Source organism: Aythya marila, assembly GCF_965140915.1.
Source record: "Aythya marila genome assembly, chromosome: Z".
Taxonomy (NCBI): Eukaryota; Metazoa; Chordata; class Aves; order Anseriformes; family Anatidae; genus Aythya; species Aythya marila.
Genome location: NC_139080.1, coordinates 8,709,097 through 8,733,051, shown reverse-complemented (window position 1 = coordinate 8,733,051; position 23,955 = coordinate 8,709,097). Strand labels below are relative to the sequence as shown.

At 38.8% G+C, this 23,955-nt stretch overlaps 1 protein-coding gene across 6 annotated transcripts in view; it reads left to right on the top strand.

Annotated features, from left to right (window-relative positions):
* UBAP2 (ubiquitin associated protein 2) overlaps window positions 1-23,955 on the top strand; it is a 143,403-nt gene that overhangs the window by 47,735 nt on the left and 71,713 nt on the right. For 4 of the 6 annotated variants that reach the window (XM_082783390.1, XM_082783392.1, XM_082783388.1 and 1 more), the window contains 13 exons: window positions 1,091-1,143; window positions 6,188-6,255; window positions 7,992-8,181; window positions 8,892-9,105; window positions 10,510-10,784; window positions 11,296-11,468; window positions 12,530-12,740; window positions 13,918-13,957; window positions 16,572-16,755; window positions 19,445-19,511; window positions 20,793-20,988; window positions 22,232-22,323; window positions 23,180-23,230. In XM_082783390.1, the coding sequence (XP_082639516.1) occupies window positions 1,091-1,143; window positions 6,188-6,255; window positions 7,992-8,181; window positions 8,892-9,105; window positions 10,510-10,784; window positions 11,296-11,468; window positions 12,530-12,740; window positions 13,918-13,957; window positions 16,572-16,755; window positions 19,445-19,511; window positions 20,793-20,988; window positions 22,232-22,323; window positions 23,180-23,230 (1,814 nt within the window). The remainder of the gene's footprint in view (window positions 1-1,090; window positions 1,144-6,187; window positions 6,256-7,991; window positions 8,182-8,891; window positions 9,106-10,509; window positions 10,785-11,295; window positions 11,469-12,529; window positions 12,741-13,917; window positions 13,958-16,571; window positions 16,756-19,444; window positions 19,512-20,792; window positions 20,989-22,231; window positions 22,324-23,179; window positions 23,231-23,955) is intronic. The other 2 variants (XM_082783391.1, XM_082783389.1) reach the window with 1 other exon arrangement.

Below are 23,955 nucleotides of genomic sequence, written 5' to 3'. Positions count from 1 at the left end.
GGTACAGAAGGCTGCACTAATCTAGTGATCCTGTCAGTACAAGTGGGATTTGGTGCTATCTTCAGGGGGCTTTTGTTTCTGATGTGTCTCAAGGGGGTTCCTGGTTCAGCAAGAGGATGGGATTCAAGTCGTAGTTCTTTAGCTTTTGTGCTCGATCAAAGGTGATGGTACCAGGAACTTCAAATGCTGGTGTTTCCTTGGCTTGTGGTTTTGTAGTTCAGATGGCAGCTCAGGTTGTTGCTGGGTTACCCTTCCCTGTGCTTATGCTGGTGGGCAAGGCCTGCAGTCCGTTCATTGCTCTTGCATGTCTGGGTCTGCTGTTTCCTAGGGAAAGGAACCAGGTTTTTAAATCTGTAGGGTCGTTTCCTGGAGCTTCACTTCTGTTGCATGCTGTGGACTGGGTGCTGTGCTCTGGTGTTTGCTGCGTTGTGCCACAAGTGATGGGAAGAAGTGTTTTACAGCTACGGTGGAAGCTTATTGACTCTTCTGCTGCCATGATATCAATTATATATGTTTTAAGATCTTTCTGGAAGGAGAAGGGATTCGGGTTGCCCTGCCCGGAGGAGAGGGTTAACAGGTTGGAAAGGAGCCTCCAGAAGTAATAGCTTGGGTCTTGAGTTTGAGTGTGTTGAAAGTAGGATTATGGATGTCAGAGCAGGTGTTTTGATTGTATGAATTTGTTATGAAGCTGGGAGATTCTGTGGAGGGGCAGAGCAACCCCTTCCTGTCATGGGGGTGGGTATAGGAGGACTTCTTGATAATGTTTAATGTTAATCATTGGTTGCAGACATGCGTTTATGCAAATTATGTCTGGTGCCACAGTGGCTAAGAAATACCTGAAACCATAGACCAAAGCTTAAAAAAACAACAACAACAACAACAACAAAAAAGCACAACAAAAAAACCAAACACCTCCGGAAAGCTTGAATCTGCAGGCCAATTTCGTAGGGCTTCCCATGTTTCCAGCCATCATCTTCTCAAGTTGTTTTATTAATAATCAAAACAGAACTGCTTTTAATGCAGAAGGGTTGAAATACGATGTTGTATTTTAGCTGGTAACTGTTTTCTTTCCTTCCCCAAATTGTAATAGGAGCCTGGAAAAATTCAATAGAAGAATGGACAGCAGAAGACTGGAACGAAGATGTAAGTGTCCCTTCCTAGATAGACTGCATTCATTATTTACCTTTTTCAGAGTCTCTGCATTGTTTTCAAAATCTCAATGCTCTAACTAATTCTTTCTTATATTTCTGCATTGATGTTTCTTGCTATAATTCCCCTTTAAGAGTATATATTTAGAAAAGCTTAATATTGAATTGAATTAAGAAATATTTTTATTTTTCTGGATGGCTTTCACAAGGATAATAAAATGTTAAGTTCTGTCCCAAATTAAGTATTAGTGAATTATAGTTCTTTACTGCTTAATGATGATGGGTGGTATCTGCATACTACACCCTAATAGTATGTAGTCATGTCAAGCCATATTATCACAAGATTTTGTTTGAAGTGCTGAAGCTTACTATCAAGTTTAGACTCATCATTGATGCTTTTTGCTTGAAATGTGCATAATTATTCCAGTCAGTCCTCTTCATGTTCAGAATATTAAAAGAGGAGCTAGTAGTGTGCTGAAGATGGCACTTACTTGCTTCATTCCTGTTGCAGCATCATGATGTGTTGTCTAAAGTACTGGAACAATCTTTTTCTTTACTAGGCAGGAGACATGTCTTCATGTCTGCAAAATATTTGATGGATTTATTGTTTAAATATTTGTGATTTTAAGTTTTCAGTATCATAATAAAGCTTAAGCAGTTGAGAAAACAAGATAAATAGGGGGAGCAAATCTTATTGTTTAAGTTTTTCATTTTTATAGAAACATCATTTCAACATTATTTTTTTGAAGAGTAAGCTTGTTTCAGAAGTTGTCCCTTTTCCTTTCTGTAGGGTGGCATACCGGTGTTATCCCCAGGGATGTGTGAATAGGTCACATACCAGATATAAAAAACTGTCCTTACCTAGTAAGGAGGCTCTATCTTTTGAGAAAATTAAAAACTCTAAAATATGACCTAGTCGTAGGTTCTCTGTATCAGCTACTGCCATCAAATGCTGGGTTTCGTTTGTTTTTATGAAACTGTCCTCTGTTTCTGCAGTATATACTAGTGAGAGGCTAAGGATAGCAGAAATGTCTGGCCTTGTTTCTCCACTCTGTTTAGCACTGGTATGATACAGCGTGTATATAGTATGGGAGGAATGTTGAGCAGTGCTTACTAGGGGTAGGTTTTTTTATTATTATTAAACCTCAGTACTTTGCACATGAATCTTGAAAGAGCAGCAGATGAAATCTCTAGCCTCTTGTTAACTTTCATTAATTATGGAAATCTGGAAGAATCCCTGTAACCTAGGAGAATGTTATTCATGTGTTGATGCTCAAAAAGAATGAATGAAATGGAAAGCTGCAGGCAAATTAGCCCAGAGCATGGCTAGAGAAGAATAAAAGGAAAATTGATTAATCTGAGTCAAGAAAAGGAAAAAAGGACGTACAGATACAGTTTGTGCAATTCAATGTTGCTTTATTGAAAATAAAGCCCAAATAACTTCTAATTTACTTAAAGACCAAGATTATGTTTAAGTGTGAAGATAAAGTATGACCCTGTAAGAGATTCCATTTTATATCTTTTGTTGTTTTTTAAAATAATTTAATGGTACCAAAACCACACTAAGTAGATTGTGATCTGTCTTGTAAATTTTGGCAAATAACCTTTTGCAGGAGAATCCTTACTGAATGTGGGTACTTCTGTGAGGGCTACAAGGCAATCTATTCCTAGGCCAGATGCAATCTAGTGTCTTTATCAATGCTGTGGAAGTAAAAAATAAAATCACTGCTGAATAAAATGTTTGGGAAATTGAAAAATTATTGGGTAATAAAAGTAAACCGGTCATGCAGAGGAATCTTGATCGCTGCTAGATGCGACTTGTTCAAATGAAAAATGTTTTAATATAGCCAACTGCTACCCCTCAGCTTTTTTTTTTTTTTTTCCTTGAAACAAAAATAAAGAATGCAAGGCATACCTCCAGAACAAGGGACTGTTTTCTGGAAAGCAGCAACTGAAAATATTTTAGGGTTTTAGTGGATGGTGCAAAAAGAGCAACTCAGCATGGGCTGATGCTGTGGCAAAAAAAAAAAAAAAAGCTACTATAGTCTTTTTTTGCCTGTAGGCAAGTAACTTTTTGCCTGTGGAAAATAGCTGAGAAATATTAACTGATAAAAGAGGTGCTAGAGTGGGATTTTCAATTTCTTTGGCATAGTTTACTGAATATGAAAAGGGTTGCTTGATTAGCATATGTGTTCAGTTCTTAATCTAGCAGAAAGGCATAATATGAACCTGTGTCTGGAAAATGGAGCCACGCATTTAAATGTGCAATTAAGCAAGTCTAGCAATGTGAGTAATGATTGAAATGATCAAGGAAGCTGATGTATTTGCTGTCTGCTGATAGACTAGGTGCTTTTCTGAAGCATATTTTTGTTTAAATTTTGGTTCTCTAGTCAGGTACAAGTTGCAAGGTCAGTATTTGAACAGGTGAGTGAGTGAAATTTTATGTTGCTTGATCTGAGTAGGATTAGATTTTTGTGATCTGATAGTCCTGTCTGGTACTTACCTTTGTTAAAGTAATGAGTACAGTAGGGTGTCAGTGTGATGTTTAACAGGGTGGAAACTACTTGCAGTGAAATTAGGGAGTTGTATTTTTTTTGAAGGGACATTCAGAACATAGACAGTGAAGGACCAGACAAATTTTGAGGTACTATAGATGCTCCTGTTCCATTGCATATCAACTGGCCATAGGAGAAGCTAGCTAGTTGTTAATTGTGTTTACCTATCACCAAGCAGATAACGATTTTATAATAGAAACCAGGGCTGAAAAGCACAGGCATTTCACTGCAGATGGAGGAAATACCCTTGTGAAGCTGCCACATGCAAATGGTTTGACTGTTCATTTGGTTCTGGGAAATTGCCAGTGCCTCAGTGAAAGATTAGCAAGCATGGTGTATTGTGAACATAAATGACTTTGTCAGAAGATGGCAATACTACCTCTAAGAAATACTAAATACGTCTGTGTAACCAAATAAACTTGTTAGCTGCTGCACAAAGTATGTGTTTTGATAAATGCTATTATTCCCCAGACTTCAAAATTAGTTGCTTGATGTAAGTTTGTGGCAATCTGCTACAGGGACAGGGTGCAAGTGTAAATTAAAATGCAGCAGAGCTGGTAGCTGAAGACTTGGAAGTTACTTTGCATGCTGGCTTACTTGAGGAGACCATTTCTTCTCCCATACTTTTAGGCTGTCACAAACATCCTCAGGCTCCTCGATTTGCTTTGTTTTCAGGATTCATCAGTGGTTTTGCCACATTTGGTCTTCACCTGTGTTGTGTGGGCAGAAGGAACCATTGACATTCGAGAGCTTAATATTTAACCAAGGGATTGCAGATCAGAGCTGCCACTCTGCTATTAGTTGACCTCCTTATGCTGTATAATGCAGGAATCTTATAATGCTACAAAAAAATACAGTACAAGGTTTTCTAAAATAGCATGTGCAGTTGAGAAAGGGCTGAACAATAAAGGAAGAGGCTTTCTTAATAGCACAATGAGCTGATTCCTTGTTAGCTTTGATCGGTCCATCGAGTTGAAGGCTTGCACCATGATGCACAGGACAGAGCTGAGAAGTGTTCCAGAAAGGTGGGAGATTAAAGTACGTTGTCTTGGCTGCGATGGAAGGGAGGGAAATGGAGGGAGGAACTGTGGTGAGTTTCAATTTTTCATGATCCACTGTGGTGTAAGTAAGGGAGTTGTAGCAGTGTGTGAGAAACAGATGAACTTTGCCTCTGAGTGAGAAGTGATAGCTCCCAGACAGCCCCAGACAACTTAAATCAGCAACGGTTCACAGGAGAAGCCCAATCAGCTGAACACAGGCATGGATGGATTTGTGTGTTCAGCAGAGCTGCCCATGGGATGGCAGCTGAAATTGGCTGGTATCCGTGATGTGCTTTTCAACTGGGCTGCTAGCAGCATATGCAATTAAAAAGGTCTAACTTCCTGCAAGAGCTGTAGTCAGATGTCCCATTCTAAAGGGATTCTTTGTAACTGTTCGCATAAAGAATAACCAAGCAATTCAGAATGCCAAGTTACACCACAGTAGTTAAATTTGCAGAAAATCACCCTTAATTTAATATGTGACCATTATACGTGTATTTTTTATCTTCTTGAGCCGAACCTGTGTTGGCTTAAAACCTATTTTGAGAGTAAGTATTCTTGTCAACAGAAGTGAATTAGCCCTACGAAGTTGTAGCTATTTTTTTTAAAAGGAAAGCTATTAAAATTAATCACCCCCTTTACCCTCCTTACCCCCCAAAACAACCATTCACCCCTCCCCCCCCCCCCCCCCCCGTTTCCCTCTTGTATGTGCAAGTATGTATTGTAACAGAATGGTGTAAACATGACAGATGCCTGCTGTGGATGGACTGATGGGTTGCTCTAGTGCAAACATCTGCATGACTCTTCCTTTATTATTGTTTTCAAACTCATGCTTGCAGAGCAAAGAGCTTAAGATGTTATTGCTGTCCCTAGCAAAAATGCCAAGAAGGAACCTTGAATGCTAGTTCCTGGTGTACACCTGGGTGCAAACCTGCCTCTGCAGGTTTGCTGAGCTGACAGCTCAGCTGACATGGTGAGCTGACATGTAAAACAAAGGGATAGGTGAAGTGAGTAAAGGCGAACAGTGCAGTGCTTTAGACTTCTGCAGGGGGATTTGTTGGAGCTGCTCTATGGCATCCTAAGTTGTGTCCACACAAGGTATCTTTATGCTGATAATATACTGTCACATTAATTAGTTTCCACTGGAATGTTTTTCAGTTATTATTGCTCAAACTAGCGTAGGTACTGTACTGTATCATTCTGTGTGTTCAGTTGATTAAATATCCTAATACTAATTAAATTGGTACTTGATTTGGTGTTAGACTTTTGAGGTTTAACTGGTTTTTGTCTTGGTAAGCACAGCTGCAGCATAACCGGTTGTAAAAGTAGTCTGGCATTTATTTTTATCTGGCAGTACATGACCAGGCTGAAGCTTCTTCAGATGTTGCAGCAGTGAGGTCTGAGAACATGTGTGTAACTACTATTTTTTTTAAATCTTTTTCAGCTTTCTGAAACAAAAGTCTTTACTGCTTCCTCTGTTCCAGCTGAGAATCATGTGACTCCTGGGCAAAGGTAAGCTCTCCCCCATTTTCCCTATATCCTTAAAAGCTTCTGTTGGTGAAGCAATGTTATCTTGAACATATTAAAGCAGATGTTAGATGAAACGTGAGAATGGCCCTGGTCAGAGATTGGTTAAGCTGACTGCAAAATTGCAAAAAGCCTTGCTTGTAAATAGTTGGTTCTGTGGGTTCCTGTATTACTTATAATCCTGGTTTTGGACTACGGATGTATAGCCAAACATATCAAATCTGTGAAGATAAAACTGAGAAGACTGTCTTCTGCACAAAGACTAATTATAGGCAAGAATGAAGACAGCTGGGAAGAAAAGTTTTGTGCTGTTGAAAATGAGGCACTGGCTTTGTCCAGGGAACAGAAATCCAGCCCCCAAGGTGTCGAAAAGTACTCAGAATACACGCAGCATTTTGACAAATAGGTTAACAGAAAAGTTTGCATTAGCAAGAAGCTGAAATTCCTGATAAGCATTGTGATTACTTGTCTTTACTCATGATTTGGAGATCAGCATGTGAAAAATATGGCAGTAGCAGCCTTGCTGTGGTTGCCTTCATCTTCACTGAGTGCCTGGCAGGTGGTGGTACAGATCAGTCGCCTGCATTAGTTAACATTTCTTCAGGTCATGTCAGAGCATGTCAGCAGTCAGATACCACAAGATGGCCTAACAGCCCCAAATGTTCTGCTATGGCTGTACTGCTGAACTCCATCCTGCATTGAAACTGTTCACGTAACACAGTTATAATCCATGTAACATGGTTATAACCTGGAGGAGGCATGGTGTCAAGTTCTTCTGCAACTTGCATTCCTGTGCTTCTTAAACGTGATATGCTAGTTCAATTGTTGCTCTCATGTAAATATTCTTCCAGTGGATGTCCCCCAAATTATGTTAGAAAATACTTTAATTCATCATGTTAAGTTCAGGTAATTTTTTACTTGCCAGAAATGTTTGAGCATTGAAGCTAGTGGTGGAAGTACTGGGAGGAACTCTTCAGGCCAAGCCTGCAGTGTGTTTAGGAAAACAACTCTAAAATTTCTGATATCCTATATTGTATGAACACATTACATCCTTGAATAAACCCGTACTAGATGCTAACAAGCCATGTTAAGTGTAAGAAAGCACATTTCTCATCCTGATTAGGTATTTGTGGTAGCATAACTTTGGGTATGTGCCTGCTGTCTGAGAAACTTTTATTTCTGTTGCTCTTAGGACTTCCATGTCACCATGTTCACTTAGTTGCTGTATGTGTGACTTGATTCTTTACTATCCTTAAACCCATCATATACAGAGGGTAGAACTTTGATCCCTGTCTGTTTTTAGAGGGATAGTGTGATATACAGTGTGGATATATATAATAGGCTGGCAGGTGGGATCCACTCGAACATGATGTATCTTTTATAACTTGTCTCCAGTTACTTGATTATACTGATCATACAGGTTATTTATGTGATATGTGATGCTACAAAAGTTGATGATCTTTTCAGAAAGAGTGCAAAGGTAATTTCGACTGTAACTGTAGATTATAACTAGGTGTCAGCTAGCAGGATTTTTCTTCCCAGTGACAGCCCTCTGTTCTTCCTGTTTGTATGGCAGGCAAGCAATATTCTTAAAAGCTATTGATCAGTATTAGTTCTATTGCTGGTGTAGCAACTTCTATCTAATATTTTTACTGCTTTCTTCAGTTTCAGCACAGCCATATCATCATGTTTAATCTAGCCAAACTTTACTTCTCTTACAGCATTGATTTGGTAACATTGCTTCAAAAGCCTGTGACAGCCACTCAAGAGACAGAAAGCAACTCATTTGAGGCTCCCCAGCAGCAGACCTTTGGCCAAGCCCTAGTCTTCACAAATTCTCAGCACAGCAACCAGATGGCATCAGGAACTGGCAATTCCAGTGCTGTAAACTCCTATTCTCCTCAGAGCCTGGTAAAATTATCTTATTCTTTGAGTGCCCTTCATGAGGAAATACTTCAGGTTAAACAGCTTTTCCAGTACTGGTCACTTCATGAAATGTTTCAGTATTAGTAAAATTTTGTCCCAAATGCTAAAGCAATGGGATTAATAGCCTCTCTCACACATACAAGGTTTTTTTGTTTTTGCCAGGCAGTTGTTTCTTGGTTTACATGAAGTACTTCTATTATTTTTTTCTTTGTGGGGAACAGGCATGTTTACTGTATGCTGATTTAGGATTGAGTCCTTGGTTTGTAGTAGAGAGTTCTATGCCAGAGAACTGTGATGTGACGTTTCCAAGCACATAGCTGACTGCTTTTTGTGGAAACATGACTATTTCTGAGTTTTCTAGAGTTATGAAAAAGACTTCCCTTGTTTAATGATTATGAGAGTTAAAATTGGGCACTTGTATTCTTTGACAATCTGTTCAGCTATTAGTAATTAAATGTTTTTGGGATGTGTGGATTCAAGAAAATCAATATTGTTGCAATCAGTTTTGAAAGTTTATTAGTGATAACAAGATCTGGCCATATGTTACACTTGAATTTTTCATTTGTCATTTATTAGTAATCTAGGGCTGAAGAGGTTTCAGTTGTTGCCAAATAGCAGCTGTAGGCACTGACCTTATTATTATTTTCAAGTTATGTATTCTTTAAGTCTACTTTTTTTTCCTTGTCTTTTGGTAGTCTGCAGTTCTTTGTTCTGGCTTTGGAGAACTTGGATCCTCTAAATTGGCAAATTCTACTGGATCCCAAATCTTGGACCAATTGAAATCTCCGGGTTTGGGTCAATTTACCTCTCAACAAAACAATAGTAGCTCTACCACCACTACCACAACTACCACATCGTCTTGGGATCTAAAACCACCTATTACTCAGTCCTCAGTCCTTAGTCAGTTTGGTAAGTGCTTTCACATAATCTCTCTATTAGTCTGTAAAATTTCTTAATGCCAATGACAGTTTAAAATGGCCTTGATGAAAAGCTTTTAAAAAATGCAATTCTAATAATAAAATTGGTTACAAGGTCGAAGTTAAGTTTATCTGCTAGTAGTAGATGTTACAAATATATCACAAACTAAATTTTGATGGACTTAAGCCTATCTGTAGAGTCTTCAGAAGCTGTACAGCCTTCACGTACTGACATCTTTGATTTGGTGCACCTGTCTATTTAAGTGAAACTTTGATGTAACTTCATTCTCAGCAAATCCTGGAAGATAAATATTTTAGTCTTTGTGCCTGTGCTGCTTCTAGCTGAATACATGTGTAATGTAACATATACTTTGTCTTTTTCCATTTTTTTTCCTGTTAAAACTCTTACATGAGTTTCGAATGAGTACTACATAATTGCTTCATAATGTGCATCATATCTCCTTATGTGAAGTCTGCATGTGCTCAGAATGATGCAGATTACTCATTTTGTCTTTTTGTAATTGGGTGGATTTTTCATTTAATTTCATTTAATTAAGTACAGTTGGCAGGAACAGTGGTGAACATGATAGGAGGTTGTTCTTTGCAGTTCAGTTTGTAGCAGTGTTCTCACTAGAAAGAATGATAGCTCTTGTATCTATCTCATGTATGTGTGCGTTTCCAAATAGGTAAGTAGCCAATTTGATAGCAGTTGTAATCTTTTACATGCAGTAATCCTGAAAAAAATGTTTATATGCATTTCAAGCTGCTTTCTAATGTTCTTTGCCAAGTGAAGAAAAAAAAACCAAAACCTTCAGACTGTGGGTGTTGTGGATCTCTTACGGTTGATGGCCAGTGCTCCAAGCTGTTGTTCGGCTTTCACATCTGAAAATTGTGAAAGAGAAGGAAATGGGGAAAAAACTGCTTATGTCCAGTGTGTCCTGACTTTCTGAAAGATGGAGATGGTAGATGAATTCTTCCTGGTGTTGAAAGTCTTCACCTTTGTGGGGCAGGAAATCATAACTCATAACACATCTAAATTGCAACTCCAAACACCTCGAAAGTTATCACAGTTTATTAGCACAGTTAATTGCAGTGACAATGAAGCTTGCCATGTTTGACTAAAATAATCCACAAGCTTTTTGATGCCTAATGTGTAATATTATGTGGCTATTATTTTTAAAGAAAGCTAAATAATGCTTGATGAAAAGTGTTCATTTAAGATAGGGAGTATCAAATATTGGCATTGTTATTGCAGTGGTAATGTTCTACATGGAACTTGTGTGGTGCACGCACTAGAAAATAATAGCTGTCAAGTGTGTCAGTTCACTCAGATTCTTCCATGTAGAGCAGAGTTTAATGATTTAATTTGATTTTTCTTTTTCCAACTGCTGACCAGACTTCAAATCCCAGCCTGAACCATCCCCAGTTCTGAGCCAGCTGACCCAGCGACAGCAGCAACAAACACAGGCAGTCCCTGTTCCTCCTCCTGGGCTTGAGTCCTTCTCCTCCCAGGTGAAACTCCGAGAGCAATCCCCAGTAGACACCTCTACAGCTGTCAGCAAAATGTTACAGCTGCCCAGTATATCTATGGAGAACCAGGCAGTGACTGCCCATCAGACCCAGCAGAAACAGATAAAACCACCAAAACGAAGGATAACTCCAGCATCCAAGGTGGGTAATTTGGTGGTGCCAAGTACTTAATCATTACATGTAAGTTTCTAGGGAGAAGAGGGGCAAAGACCATCATATGTTTTCTGTTTGTAGAGTAGGGAAATCTAAGCTGGATAGTTCTACAGTCCAAAATACAATGATGTCTTTTCCAAGCACACATCTGATTGTTCTGTGTGGAAAATGACTGCTGAGTGATTTTGGATTGACTTAAGTGGCTGCAAGTTGAATGTTGGGTGAAGGGGGGTGGGCATGGGTGATGGCTGTGTATTGCAAAATACAATGGATAACACTTTCAGCCCCAGATCAGAGCACAGAATCAATAAATGAATTTCAGATTACAAGAATTGAATTAATTTATGTGATGTACACTGGGGCTTTTGACAGATGTAATTAAGAGGAAAGATTTAGGCAGTAACTGAAGAAACATGTAGTTATGGGAGGTGAGTGTCAGTCACTGGTACATCTAATACAAATAATACACAGAAAGGAATTGTCTTTTTTCCCCTTTAAGATTCCTGCTTCTGCAGTGGAGATGCCTGGATCAGCTGATGTGACAGGGTTAAATGTTCAGTTTGGAGCTCTTGAGTTTGGATCAGAGCCTGCACTCCCAGAGTTTGGATCAACTTCAAGCAGTGAGAATACCAGCCAGGCGACCAACAATAGCTTGTACTCAAAATCTGTAAAGTACGTGTGAGTTCCCCTTGTGCCTTCTGAAATGTCCTCTCTAGGGATCAAGTTTGTGCAAAATAGTTACTGTGTAATGGGAGGGGGAAATAGGGTGGATTGTAAGGCTGTGTTTTCTGTGGATGGCATGTTAAAAGAAGTCTCTCTTCTAATGACAATCAAAACCTTCTGGACGGGTTGATTTGAAGCTGCAGATGACACAAATGGAAAGAACCTTAAAGCAAGCTACCTTTTATAGAATTGCTTCCTCATGTTTGTCATGATTTTTAAATTTGCCAGGGGGTTTGTTCCTTACAACTTCAGTTTTTCTGCTTTTGTTCCAGTAGAGATGAACCTTGTGCCATAGCTGTGTGTTAGTAGATTGGCACCAGACTGCAGATCTGATGCTCCTATAGAATGAGAAAAGAAGCCAAGCTTTTCAGTCTGCAGAAGCTTTTACTGAAATGCTAAAGCAGGCGATGATAAAGACAAATGTGTCAATAACCCTTTCTTTTCCTTACTGTTAGCTTTTTACTTTTAGCTTTCAGTAGAAAGCTTCCTGAAGTTTATTCAGAAACACTAGTAAAAATGAACTTCTACATTCATTTCTAGTTTCATAAATGCTGTTTATAAACTAAACCCTTTGCATGTTTTATTTTTTTTTTTACTCTTTGCATATTGTGTTAGACTGCTACTCTCATGTTAGATTTCTATTCTAAGAAGACTAGATGTTTATCATACTCTGGCCTTCATGGGTCTAGTTGACTAACAAAGAGGTTATGATCATTAATTTATCCTTTGAGAGGATGGAAATAAGTTGACTGACAAATGTGTATAAAGTATTGAATTGGTTGGGCTTACAGGAGGAAGGTGAACGGTGCTTAAAGCAGATGGTGGTTTTGAAGTGATTACTGGGGACCAAAGCAAAATTGTATTTAGTCATGATTTTTTCTAATATAAATAGTGTAAATTTGACTGTTTTAGCTTAGTAAGTTTTAGATAACTGTGTAGGAGCTGATATTTTCACGAAGGTGTTTGATATCTCATTTACCATTGTGGTAAATAACTTTTACTTTTTCCAGTGATCCTTTGAATACCTCTTTGCCAATATCCAATACAGTACAGGAGTCCACCTACACAACCTCTGCCATCACCTCTTCCAGCCTGACCTGCTCATCCCAGAGCACTAGCCCGGTAACAACAACTTCTTCCTATGAACAGACTTCTGTGCATAGTAGAATAGCGTACCAAAGCTCCATGGCTTCATCTGAACCACCCCCTGTTGCAGTTACGGTGAGTGAACTTCAGCAATAAGACCTAGAAAAAGGTAAAATGATCTTACCTGCTTTGGGCTCATATAACCCTGCTATGTCTATGCTTTCAACCAAGCCAAGTGGTTTCTTCAATTCCCAAGCCCACCCTGTTATTTGTGCTTTCCTTTCCTATTGTGTAGCCATTTTGGGCTATCCTGTATTTGGGATGAAAGAGCCTCTGATTTTATGGGTCTTGACATCTAAAATGGCTGTCTGACCTTTTTTCTTAGTAACACTTTAATATTTCAGTTGAATTTCCTTCCCCGAAGCTTAGCTTTTAAAAAAGGAACTCACTCTCTATATAAATATTAGTCATGGTCTTTTGCCTTAACTTGACAGTTTCTATCCAAAGGCATATAATTCCTTAAATTTATAAGGAATCTATCAAATAGATCTCAAATGCTTTTTGGCCCCTCCAGCATTATTCTTTTGTTGGATTTAAACACCAATAGGAATTAGTGTTGTTTTATTTTAAAAGGATAGGGTGAGATCTGATCTAGGATAGGTGATCTCTTGGGAGATACTTAAAAGCACCTACTCTTTGTACGTGGAACTTAGGTTTGTTTAAAGAGAATTTATTGAATGTTTAAGGAACTTGTGAGAGTTTGTAAGTTTATTTACTTCTGGCCTTTGTTATGTAATGGCTCAGTCACACTTGTCTTCTGCACTAGCTCGTATGTACTGGTGAGGATCAAGCGTAGACTATCCACTTCTGTACTCCAGCGTTATCCAAAAAACAACTGGTGCTTCTCAAGTCTTATCTTTCAATGGAAAAAAATTGGCGTCTGTGTAACTTGGATAGTTAAAATTGTGAGTTGCATTAGATCAAAAGCACAACCATTTCCTATATGTTAATGCAATCCTTTCTTTCATAATGGTGTGAACCTGAAGTTTGTTATATACAGTACATGGGAAAGTCTCCTGATGATGGGTGTAGTATGGGCAGTGTATGGGATTCTGTATGTTCAGGACACCTTGCACTTGAGAACTTTATTATGTGGTTTTGTTAAAGGCACTAAAAAGCTAATTTTCTGCCTTTTTTCTTTTTCAATTTAGAACAAATATAGAATTTTGCATGAAGCATGTTAAATGTGTGATTCATTTGGAAAATACAATATCCCTCTGAGATGATTTATTCATTTCTCATTTGTTTACAGAATGGGCACAGTGGTGTTAGAACACAGACAGCTCTTGACAGTAAGTTTACAAAGCTTGGATGTGTACAGGACTCTTTCTAATCTTTCATTATAACTTGGTATGTGCATGATTGTAGCAAAGACATCTGGTTTGAGGTTTTGTATAGTTCTCTGACTAATTGTTGGCTGATCAATGAGAGTTCATTTTGTACTTGCACAGGATGTACTGCTTGCTTATTGGAGAAAACTGAAATAGGGAAGCAGCTCTACCGAATCTAGACCCAGTGTGTGTAACGCTGAGCAGTCTTAAGCATTAGAAAAGCTGCTTTGCTGCTGCTTTTTTTCCTTTCTGGATTTCTCTACTGCAAATTATTTAACATACAATTCCTTATACATTCTTCCAGCTCTTGTTTGGAAAGTCGTAATCAGAATTTAGTGATAATGAAACAGTCACATTCTTCGAAAGCACCTCTTGCTGGTGAAGGGAATAAGGGTGACTAACATGCTCCCTCTGCTGGGTTGCTTGCTGTCTTACAGTAGAGTAACAATAATACATTGTTGGCTCTGTTACTATTCTCTTCATCTTGGCCATTTTTTTTTGTGTGTGGTACTTTACTTGTAGCACCCCAGTAGCTCTCTTCCCAGAGTCAAAATAATTTAAATCTAGTTTTCACTCTTCTTGACTTATATTCTGGTTTATGGAAGTTTCCAGCAGCTTGAATTAAAAGCTTTTGGAATTCCAACACTTCAGTTTTAACTCTATCTATCTTTTAAACCTCTGAGGTATGTCAGCAGCAGGACAGCTTTTTTTTTTTTTTTATATATTTCTGAGTACCAAGAACCTGAGTATTCAGACCTACGAACTGTTTTGTTAATGCCAAGTTCTGTTTAAGTGAGCATGAGGAAGGGTATATGCCTAAAGAGTTACTTATTAAAGATTGTAATGTATAGAACAGCTTTTCAAATAGAAAATTTATTTACTCTTACGTATAGAATTCATAATTTTGGAAATTCACTATGGGATTGGTCTTTTTTCTGTGAAAAACAAACATCTGAGAATTTCTAATATTTTTAAATTATTGTTCAACGTTTTTATTAGTCCCTTTTTCTATGCTGGTTCCCTTTGACAACATTTTTGTTTTTTCCTCTATCTCAGGCCCATAAACCAGAATCAGTCTTCTACTGTGTATCTATTTCATGTGTCCAAACTATTTTGAAGTTCTGTTTTTGTAAACATATGAAAGCACTGGCTGTTTTCCTTCTGTATATGCCACTAATATCCTTAGTTGGTCATCTTTCATCTTTCCTACTGCTGCTCTTTAATGTCCAGGCTTTATCCTTCCTAAACATGTGGCTGTTCAGAAGATGCTTGGATTATAGTTCTACCGTCCTATTTGTCTTGTGGTTTTCTTTTTGTCTGGCACATCATGTTCAGGCATTGTTAAAATGAAGACCTTTATGCTGGGGTTATCTACTTTGATTTCAAGGAGTGAATCCCGACCTAATTGTATTGAGAGTTATAAGTGGTGTTTACTTATTTTTATATGAATATTTCCAGGATGTATCAGGTGATACAGATTTGTTCTTCATAGCTACGTTTTTGCCACTTGAATTTCCTTTGTCAGTTACACATATGCTTATGGCCAAGGTCAAGACCTCATAATTTCTGTTTGCATAGCAGCTGATCCAGCAACCTGGCTTCTCTCATTTAGGGAGAAAACAATTAATGTGAACAGTGATGCTTAACTTCTAAGCAGACTCTTGTTTGGTGAGCATTCTGACTGTCTGACTTCACACACATTCCAAGATAGCAGTGATCCACCGGGTGGTGATCTTCAGTGTTGTATTAAAGCATGGCCCAGCGTAAGGCAGGGCTCAACTTTTTCTGAGATTTATTGGTGTGCATGTTTGTCTAATTCTGTGCATTATCCTCCCTCAGAGGGCAAGAGATAGCAGTGTATAGAAACAAATGGAGGAATTGTTTTGTGTCTTGTTTAAGTACAGTGTTCCTTTGGAAAGGTGAATTGGTGGTAAACAAATTCTATTACAAAGCTAAAAAGTAGTAATAATGTTAACCAGCCTTTGTTATCTAGATCAAATAAACTAAGGCTATATTTGTCAACTCATTGAACATGCTTAATGCTGTGCTCAATTGCAGCATTTTATTTTAATGCATTATACGTTTGAGTCAGTACTGCAAACGGATTGGTTTTATGTGCCCTTTGTACCCCAGCGATACAAATCTCAGCTGTCAGTGGTGCAGTGTAGGTTGGAGTGGAGAATTGGAGTTGTAGGTAAACTTTGCAGTGCTTTGAAGAGTGCAAACACATTCAGTTTGCAGAAAGGGATTGAAGTCAAATGCAAAGAATTTTGAAATGAGGATGGACTTAAGAGCAAAAGCTAATAATCAGATACTGGGAGGTAAAGCATAGAAGACTAGTTTACTACATGTGTAGCAGTAAATATTATAATTTTGTAAGTGAAGAGCTTAAAGAGAAATTCATAGTTCTGGTGCCATCTGACTTCCTTAATAGCCAGATTCTTAACACTGTTTCTTGTTCTTAACAACCAGATTTTTGTAAACCAAGGGTAGAATATGTAGCATTCCTGAATCCAGCTTGGGAGTCAGGTATGCTGGAATTTGTCTCTGAATGCATCTTTTCAACTCATTGCAGCTACTTCATCAGTTCCAGTGTCTAAGACAGAGCCTTCTCCCTCACTACCTTCTGCTGGTTCTATGCCTAGTGTGGTGTCCACCACTGCTTCGCTTCTGCCTTCAGCATCGCAGCACGTGGCAACGTTGCCCAGCTTGCCTCAGTCCAGTGACTTGGCCAGCAGCTCACTTTCCCAGTTAAGCAGGTACGGTAGGAGTTGGGGTGACCTGTGAAGGGAGTAATGTTCTGGGGAAAGGGCAAATATAAGGGTTGCTGGCACTGGGGCTATCAGCTGTCACGGTCCCCTTTTTTGGCAGTACCTGGAATTCTGAAAGATCCAGAAGAGGATGTTTCTGTTTGCAAAGTAATGTTGGGGCAGTGCTGCCCTCAAATTTTTATGGCATATAAACACCTCTGTTTTTCAAGGGGCTATTGCTTCAATCATACCAGCTAAATTAGCTAGTTCTATTTCCCCCATTTTGCTTTCCATACTTTGTGCAGTATGTGGACAAACACACTGCTTTACATTTGAAGTCATTGCTTTAAGAGTTCACTTTCTCCCCGATTTTAAAGTACTGTAGTTTCATTTCACAGAATCACAGAATTTCTAGGTTGGAAGAGACCTCAAGATCATCGAGTCCAACCTCTGACCTAACACTAACAGTCCCCACTAAACCATATCCCTAAGCTCTACATCTAAACGTCTTTTAAAAACTTCCAGGGATGGTGACTCCACCACTTCCCTGGGCAGCCTGTTCCAGTGCCTCACAACCCTTTCAGTGAAGAAGTTCTTCCTAACATCTAACCTAAAACTCCCCTGGCTCAACTTTAGCCCATTCCCCCTTGTCCTGTCACCAGGCACGTGGGAGAACAGGCCAACCCCCACCTCGCTACAGCCTCCTTTGAGGTACCTATAGAGAGCAATAAGGTCGCCCCTGAGCCTCCTCTTCTCCAGGCTGAACAAACCCAGCTCACTTCTTTTTTTACACTTGTTTTTTCTCAAAATTAAAAAAATATCTGTAAGGACAGTGTGTGTCTCTACTTTCTAAGACATTTCCATAAGACACATTGAAACGTCTGGTTCCTGGAAGTTCCTTCAGCACAGTTCAGCTCATTTACTCTTTAATATTTCTGTCCCTGTTACTTGAGCTTTGTCCTCCAGTAGGTGACATTCTGGGGTTGTACTGACTTGTTAGCTTTCTAATGCTCACCTTTGTATGGTGTTTGTTAATACTAGAAACTAATTTGATGGGATATCACAGTTTTATTTCTGTTTTCCAGCTGGGGTACAGTCGATTCTTTCGTACTAGCATTTTCTGTTGAATATGATGGTAAATGTGGCAGCTAACCAGAATTATTCCATTCATATTAGAAAAATCCTCTTCACATTTGTTGAAAATCTGTGCATGTTGATAGAAACTTTAGTTGGAGGATTGTTAACTGTTGGACAGATACTGAGTGTCATGACAAGATGTTGCCTGAACTCCAGGCATGTCTGACTTCGTTGTGCTGGCAGCTGTTGTCTGAGTCCCTGCCATAGGTCAGATAATGAATAAATGAAGGCTTCTTACAAGGGAAGGGTGGGCAAGGAGATGGTTTAAAACTGTATGCTGGACTCAATCATTTCTTGCTGCCTGAAGTGGTGTCATCCTATTTTCTCCAGATGGGGAATAGTTTTAAAGGCTTGAAGAAAAATTAATCTGTTGAAACTGCCAAGATTTATTGTGGCCCAGCACCTTGAAGAGCTTGTGACAGAAGTCTTTGCCCTTAAATTAGGGCATATGATTTAGTCCAGAGTTTTGTTAAAAACACTGCTCTGTTTTCTTGTGGCTATTTCCATGGAGAATATTAAAATACATGTTGTTACTAGGATCTTTCTTGCTTCTGATTCACATCATGAGCTATTTGAACACCAAACCATACATGCTTTGTATGGCTTTGTTTGGCTTTGTTCAGTGTTCATTTGGTTATTTTGCTTATTCCTATTGTACTTTCATGTGTTTTTGACCTTGAATGTAAGGTAGAACTTGTAAGCGTAAAAGTTTGAGAACCAGTTCATGACTTTTCAAGGAGACATTTAAAGAGCATTGAATTACAAATAAATGTTGGTGCTGCTGTTACTGCCTCAAATTCACAGGCCTGGTCAGCTAGGGAAAGAAGTGATGCTAATGCAGAGCTGCTTCCTGAAATCAAGTTATCTGCAGATGTTTTTCATCAGTGTATTCCTTATTCTCAAATTTTACAGTATGTGTAAAACTGAACTGATTGTTCTGATTCATCTTCTGAATAAGGAAAAGGTTTTTAGGTGTTGTAGTGGTGATATGATTAAAGTACTAGATTTTCTGTAGTAGTATGTCTAATTTTCCTGCTTTCATAGATGGTATTTGTTTATTTTTATTTTTTTGAGCCTTGCCTTTTGTAGAGAGTATGGAGACTGTTGGCAGAGTTACAGAGCACGTACCTTACAGTTACAGTTAGCAGGACTAAAGAAATGCAGGTTAAAACATGAAAAGCGGTGAATCAAATGAAAGCACTGCCTCACGTAGCACCTGTCCCCTCTGAAACCCATCAGCAGTTGCTCAGGGAAAGAATAAGAAACAATCCATGAGTTATGTGGAACTCTCTGGTGTATTCTGGTTTTGGAATTTACATGACTTGGAAGCATTGTATAATTGCTGAAACTTGTTTTTTCTAAAAATGTAGTAAACTGATAATTAGAAATGATTGGTGTTTATCATGTTTCTTGTTATTAATATTTTTTCTAATTTCTATTAAAAAGTAAGTAGTCAGATATTTAAAGAAAAATTGCCTGTAGGGGTGTGTGTGTGCACATACGGTGTGTATGTGGTTTGTTCTAGGATAAATTGTGTTAATTCTTCGCAATTTCTTTCTAGCTCCCTTTCCAATCATCAGAGCAGCCTCTCCCCTGCCTCAGTGTTGTCTTCAAGCACATCACATGCAGTAAGTCCTGTTTGTATTTCAACAGATGTTTGGCATATAGTCAGGTGTTAATCTGATGATTAAGACCCTCTCTTAAAGTTCATTGTGTCCCAGTACACCAAGAACTCAAAGAGGTTTATCTCAGGAGAGAAGGAATGCTAGCCCTCTAGTGGTAAAAAGATAGTCGTTACTACTTGTGATTTGTACTAGATCAAGAATTTAATATTTGAGACTGGCCAGTTGTACAGCTGCAGAGAACATTTTTGTGCCAGGAAGAGGAGATGGAGTAAAGAGAATTTCTTGCAGCAAGTGTGTTAAAAATAGAATTGGCTGTCTGAAACATCTTCAAAAGGTGGAGTGTTAGCAATCTACAGTGGAGAGGTTAGCAGGCAAATTGTGGGGTGATGGAACAATATATATCATGACAAATGCTTCATGACAGATTATACTGGAGGTTACAATGTGACATTGTTGTCATGTGAGTAATTTGAGTGAGGCAAATGGTATCAAATACAGTGCTGTAGGTGAGGTTACACAAATGGAAGCCAGACACTGCTTTATTCTGTGGCAGTGTACTTCTGTACAGTCCCAGTTAGAGTGTGCCAATAGGCTTCTGCTCTTTATCCGTGTATTTTTAGTTTGTAGTGCTTCATCCTGACTGAATTCGTAACTTGAAAATTCACATTTAGGCAAATGTCCTTCTTACCTGTTGTGGGAGCTGTTTTAGCTTCTGTGTATTGATGACACTTTTGCAAGTGTGATCAGCTTGTACAGTAAAGGCACTGTATTGTGCTGGATTAAAACCAGGAACTCCTTTATGCTCATGTGTTCCTGTAATGTATCTGATCTGGGGTGGATTACCACGTTGAATTTGTTGTGGGGCATTGCAGTTGTAATATTTTAAATTCCACAAAGTGCATTCAGGAAATGACAATAGCAGAATCTTGTACTCTGGAAAACATTGTCTTCTGGGAGAATATAGTTTAGTTTATATAATAAGAACTAGCTTAAATGAGTAAACAGTCAAAGGGCAAAAAATAATGCAATGGAAGGACATTTGAGTTTTTGCAATACAATTCTGTGATGATATAGCTGCTTATTTTAAACTTTCATGTAATTTTCTTTGAATACTTAAAAATGACAAGCATGCGACTTAGTTGCTTGCTTGGTACATAAATAATGCATATACTATCAAACATTCTCTTGCATGAGCTGCTGTTACTTAAAAGATTTTTTTTCCACAGCATCTTCCACTGTGGTTTATATGCTCTGTGATCCTCATTCTTTTTGTCTCCTTTCTAGCACACTAGTGTTGAGAACACAACTTCGCTCCAGCCCTCAACAACCTTTTCAACTGCTTCAACCTCAGCCACTAGCACCACCTCTTCGGTTGTCAGCATGGCAAGCAGTATGAACACTACAAACAGCCTTGGCCTGAGCGTTACCAGTGTGTCTATACCAGCTGCTACCACACGGGCAGCTCCCTTAGTGTCTTCAGGTTCGCAATATTAACAGATCACATGGATAGACAGAGGACTTCAGTCTGCAGGGCTGTCAGTTGAGCATCTCACCAGCAATAACTACGCTAAGAAATCCACACTCCTGACTAGCATTTTCAGCATGCTTTACTCGCTGGCTTTTAAAATAAAGTTGCTTGCTTTTGTGTATTTGAAGTATTTGTTAGGGTGTGATGTGGCATTTATATAGCACATTCTATGTCCAAAGAGCGTTATAAATAGACACCAGAGCAGTTCTTGCTTCAAGTTTTGGACTAGAAGACTTGTCCAGTTTGTATTCCAGGTTATCATCTGCTCTTGGCTGTCAGTTCACATTAGCTTTCCTTTCAGTCTTCTCTGTGACTGGAATTCATTTGGCAGTATCAAAGTATACTGCAGTGTCCTCATTATCATGTGTCACGTCCCTGCTGCCACATCTGCAGAGAGGAAAAAAGCTGTCTGATATGTGGGTTATTCCACAGCAATAATCACTTCTTCCAAAGCAAACACTGACAGTGAAGGTGGGGAGGCTTCTTCCACTGAAGTGGAAGCAATGCTCTATTTCTCTGTTGCTTTTCTAATCAATGTAATCTGCTAAAAGGAAATTCTGTGGAGGGAAGTGAATGATATAAATATTAAGATCAAACTAAAATGCACGAAAATTTCTCATTTCCTATTCTCACTCTTTGTAAATGAAGCATATGACTGGCCAAAGTGCCTTTTTACCCTTCTGCTTCCTAGCTCTGCTTCATAGAGGCACCTGAGACTGTCTCCATTTTCTTTATTTTCCCAAATGCAATAAGTAACCCACAAAAAGTATACTGGCAATATTTAGTGCTTTCTGGTCTGTTGCTGACAGCAAGGGGGAAATGTGTTGACAGGGCAGAAAATGAAACAATGATTTGCTCTCAGATCAAGACCAATGCCTGTTTTACCTTCAGGAGTGGACCAAGGAAAGAAGTTCCTCTAATTCCTGTAATCCACTCAAAGTAAATGACAAAATTGGACTGTTTTCTGCAGGGACTGTTTCCAATTTGAAGTAGTCTGCTTTCTCTTCCTTTAGATATGGTTCAACTTTTCAGGCTATTTTGAGCATTTTCATCAATTAGCACTAAATTTTTCTGTGTAGTTCTGTTCTTTAAAAGCCATGGAAGTGCAGCTGCCAGGGCTCATGAGCTATGTTGTCTCGGTGCTGAAGCCTTTTTTCTAAAGGCTTGTTAAAGTGTCTGTATTTTGGTTCTACAGGCAAAGCTCCCCCAAATCTGCCCCAAGGTGTACCGCCCTTGTTGCATAACCAGTATATTGTGGGACCTGGAGGACTTCTGCCTGCCTACCCAGTAAGCAATTTAATTGTACCTGTCCTTGTTTACTTAAACCTTGGTGCAAGTGGGCCCTCCAGACCTGCTGCTGTCTATGCCAAGGCACTTGTGTTGTCATGTATTGCACTTGGAATTCTTCTTCCAAATGCTGAAGAAATGCAGTCTATTCTGTGGGAGTTAAATGTGCACGGAAAATTTCAGAATTGGTGTAGCTGCTGTCAAAGCTGAGCATGTCTTCTGTTATGGTTTTTGGTTGTATAAGGTTTTATGCCTTTCCATTAAATTTAGACTTATTCAGGTTTGTGTTACTGGAATAGACTTGCTGTAGTATTGATTGAACTGTGCCACGTGTCCTCATTGTTTGAAAAGTTGCATGGAGATTTTTGATGTCTGACCAGGATCAACATCTCATTACCTAATTTTTGAATTGGAGACTGTTCTAATTGCTTTTCTTGTTACATTGAATGTGAGGGATGAGTTTTAGTTCACTTGTTTACCTACTCGTTATGTCTTTAATCGTCATACTCTTGGAAAGAGTAATTGCAGAAAAGCCTTTTGCTCCTAAATCTGAATGTCCAGTAGATATTTACTAATTCTTGAATGATACATCTGTAAAAACAGTATTGAAGACTGGACAGTCAAGCTCTCTTCAGAGAACTGCTGTCACCTGAAAACAATATTAAAGTGACAAGTCATTTTAAGCTCTACTAGCCTTACAGATCTACAGTGCTTCATGTTTAAAAAAATACAACATATAGACATACACCTTTTAACGTAAGCTTGTCCCAGAGCAAAAAGCTGTGTTGAAAGCCCCAAATATGTCAGCATCAGAGAAAAGTGTTATAATGATGTTGTATTTTTATCTGTCTTCAAGCAGATTTATGGTTATGATGATCTCCAGATGCTTCAATCCAGGCTGCCAATGGTAAGTAAATAGCTTGGTTATTTCATTTTAAGCAAGTTGTCTTCAGTATTGATCCTCTGTCCAACACAAATTGCTTTGCTCAGTGGTGATTAAGAGCTTTTCCTTATGTTCTGTTACTTGAATATCCACAAACAGCTTATTTAGGTGATGCAAATGGGTATGGAGAGATTGTTACATTTTGTCCACCTGCAAACTGTCTTTTCAAAGTCTTTTCAAGTCTATATGAAATCTGAGCATGAGCTTCTCCCTTAACAATGGGTGGGCTTGAACAGCGAGGTGTTGTACATAAATTGACAGCTACTGGGAGCATCTAGCAGGTTGTTGAAGCTATTAAAGCTGGAGTTCTTTGCATGCATTGTGGCAACAAATTCATCAGTAGGTAAGCTGCAGGAGAGGAAGCACACGATTTTCTTACTTATCTGAATCCAGAATATAAATAACACACCAGAGAAACTTGAATCATAGGTAGTTAAATTCACAGGTAACCTCACCCTCAATGCAGAAAGGTGAGGAGTTGTTTCCTCCTACCCCAAAACTCAGGTAAACAGGTCAGAGAGGTTGGTAGTATGCAACTGAGAGAAATTGAAGGATAGATTGATGCACTGTATCCATAAAGGCGAAACTGGAGCAATGAGCAGTGATCTGGAAAGAGTATTGTTGGATGAAGGCTGTAATTAAGCAAGTCAGTACCAAGTTGTCCATGTGGAATCTGAGGGTTAGCCAAA